The sequence below is a fragment of the Tupaia chinensis genome, unplaced genomic scaffold, assembly GCF_000334495.1.
Source record: "Tupaia chinensis unplaced genomic scaffold, TupChi_1.0 Scaffold000113_1, whole genome shotgun sequence".
Classification (NCBI taxonomy): domain Eukaryota; kingdom Metazoa; phylum Chordata; class Mammalia; order Scandentia; family Tupaiidae; genus Tupaia; species Tupaia belangeri.
Genome location: NW_006159577.1, coordinates 3,513,166 through 3,515,665, shown reverse-complemented (window position 1 = coordinate 3,515,665; position 2,500 = coordinate 3,513,166). Strand labels below are relative to the sequence as shown.

The following is a 2,500-nucleotide window of genomic DNA, read 5'->3' as shown; positions in this document are numbered from 1 at the left end:
TCTATGGAACCCAGTTTGAAAATCTCTGGAGATGTGATATTGCCACTTTTATTTTAGTGTGAAATTCTTAATCAGATTTTTTTCAGTTAATACTGAGATTAGCCCCTCACCCATGTCAAAGTGAAGAAATAAGCTTGGAGCACAAAGTAAGATGGGGTAGGGAGGGTGCTAAAAGTTGGCGGGGATGAGAAATGGATATAAATTGGGAATGGGAAGATTCTACCTCAGAGAACTGCTTCTGCTTCTCTTTTCCTCTAAGATAGTTCCATAGATTTGGGGCTCCAGGGCAAATGTTTTATGGATTCTCTAAATTCTGATATGCCTGGCTCCTGAGGGCCTAAAGTAAAGAGCTGGAGATAGAGGGACCACCAGAGCTAGGGATTTACATGGGCTTGTACCCAGGCTTTGGACAGTCTCAAGTATGTGGGGGGTCAAGGTCTCCTGGAGTCAGATTGGATACAGAGCAGACTCTCCCTCAGCCACTTACACCGTCCCAGTGCCCCAGAGAGGCTGCTAGCAGGAGATAGCAGAATTATCTTCCATATTAGTCCATTCACGTTGCTATAAGAGAATACCACAGACTGGGTAACTTACAAAGAAAAACATGTATTTCTCATAATTCTAGAATCTGTCCTGAGTTCTCACTGCCATGAAGGGTAAGTTGCTTGGCTTAACTTTAGGCTGTTCTGCTCTCTGCCCTGCAAAATTCATCCAGGAAAGGAAGTATAAAGGGGTGGTTATGTGTCGCAAGTTCCAGAGATTCACCCTGAACCAATAGGCTCAGATAGGGGAAGGGACCCGGCTAAAACCCTAAGAGGTGGGGCAGGGACTAAGACACTCCAGGTCTAGGCTGGCCTGCTCTCTTCTACTCTCAGGCCATCTTGCTGGAGACCTCCCCATGGAAACAGGAAGAAAGAACAGCAGATGAGTAGATGTTTGGCTAGTCCATCCTATGGACACACAGACTGGACCACAGACATCACCAACAGCACTTTTACAGATGGGAAAAATATGGCCCAGAGAAGAGAAGAGGCTCTTGCCAACAATATCAGCTGGTAGGTGGTAGAACCAAACTTCAGCTTTTTGGTCAGCAGTTCCCAAACATGACCATATATGAGAATCATCTGGAATACTCATCCAAAGCATGTCTCCTGATGCCAGTCCTAAACATACACAATCAGCCCTTTTGCAGAGGGACCTGGTACCTCCATCATCAATGTGCAACCAGGTAGTTCCAGCATGTGGCCAGGCTTGGAGTCCATGGAACTGAGCCATTCCCAAGAGTTGAGTCAGGACCAATGACACTGGGCTCAGAGCTATGGACAGAAGTGAGGGCAAGAGGTCCTGGAAAGTATGCAGTTCAAGAAGAGCCTCTAGTCTTGCTCCACTTTACTTTCTCTCTCTCTCTTTTTCTCTCTCTCTCTTTTTCCTACATCGAATGCTAAGAAGAATGGATTACTTATTGAAGCAGGGGAAGATTTCAATCTTAGCTTAGCTTGGAGTCAAGGTGAGTGTGACCTGAAGCTTAAAGCAGGAACTTGGGGTAGGACTTTCCATCAAACCCATAAGTGGCTGTGAGAGATGGTGCCCAGGTCACAGGCTGGGATTCTGTGGCATAAACTCCAAAGACAAAGCTGAGCTCCCAGATCAATGGCCCAGGACTCAGCTTACACATAGATGGAGTTAGTGCAACCAGACCAGCAGCACAGAGTCTGTGGTCTCCAAAATCTGCCTATACTCAACTTAATCACCACAAGATTCTGTTTTCCAGGCTTCTGCTGAGTTGTGTCCTTGAGTTTCAGTTTGGCTTCCTGACCATTACTTCACAGCAATGACTCATGGAATCTGATGCATCCTACCGCTTGGCCCTGGTAGCTTGACCAATGTGCCCTTTTTGTGGACAGCTCCTACTTCCAGTCCCCACCATTCAGCTTTCAGGGTGCAGTCTACTTAGGTCTCCTCCCTGGTTCACTCACTTGGATCCAGTTTCCTGCTCTGTTCTAGGCTCTGCTGTCTTTTGTGATGGAGTTACCAAGGCCTCTGTTGAGAAACTCCTTACTGAAATGTGGCTGTTGTGGAGAGGAGAGACACCCTGGGGCACATGGGATATGAATATTCATGCCTTCCAAGCTGCGGTCCCTTGTATCATTGTCTTTTACCGAAGAACCCTGTGATGAGTTTAAGTTTGAGTTAGGCCCTATTCCTAGAGATGAGTTTGCATTTTTTTCTTTCATTGTAAGATATTTCAAACAATTTTCCTTGATTTCCAAATAGCTTAGCATTAGATAATAGAAATCAGCTCATTATCTCCTTGTCTTAGGTGGTTACCTATTCTGTTTTATCTTTGAGTATCAATTTGTCATCAACCCAAATGTGCTGCTTCAAAGCTTTTGAACAAAGACAGAGTATACATCTTGAATGAACTCCATAAAAACTCTGGTGGTTAACACAGATATTTAAGGAGGAATGTGAACAAGACTACCTGCCCCCCCCCCCCACT

The 2,500-nt window shown here is 45.3% G+C and overlaps 1 protein-coding gene across 1 annotated transcript in view; it reads left to right on the top strand.

Annotated features, from left to right (window-relative positions):
* GPR26 (G protein-coupled receptor 26) overlaps positions 1-2,500 on the top strand; it is a 45,435-nt gene that overhangs the window by 40,415 nt on the left and 2,520 nt on the right. Inside the window, exon 6 of the mRNA XM_006143966.1 lies at positions 876-1,055. Within this exon, the coding sequence (XP_006144028.1) occupies positions 876-1,055 (180 nt within the window). The remainder of the gene's footprint in view (positions 1-875; positions 1,056-2,500) is intronic.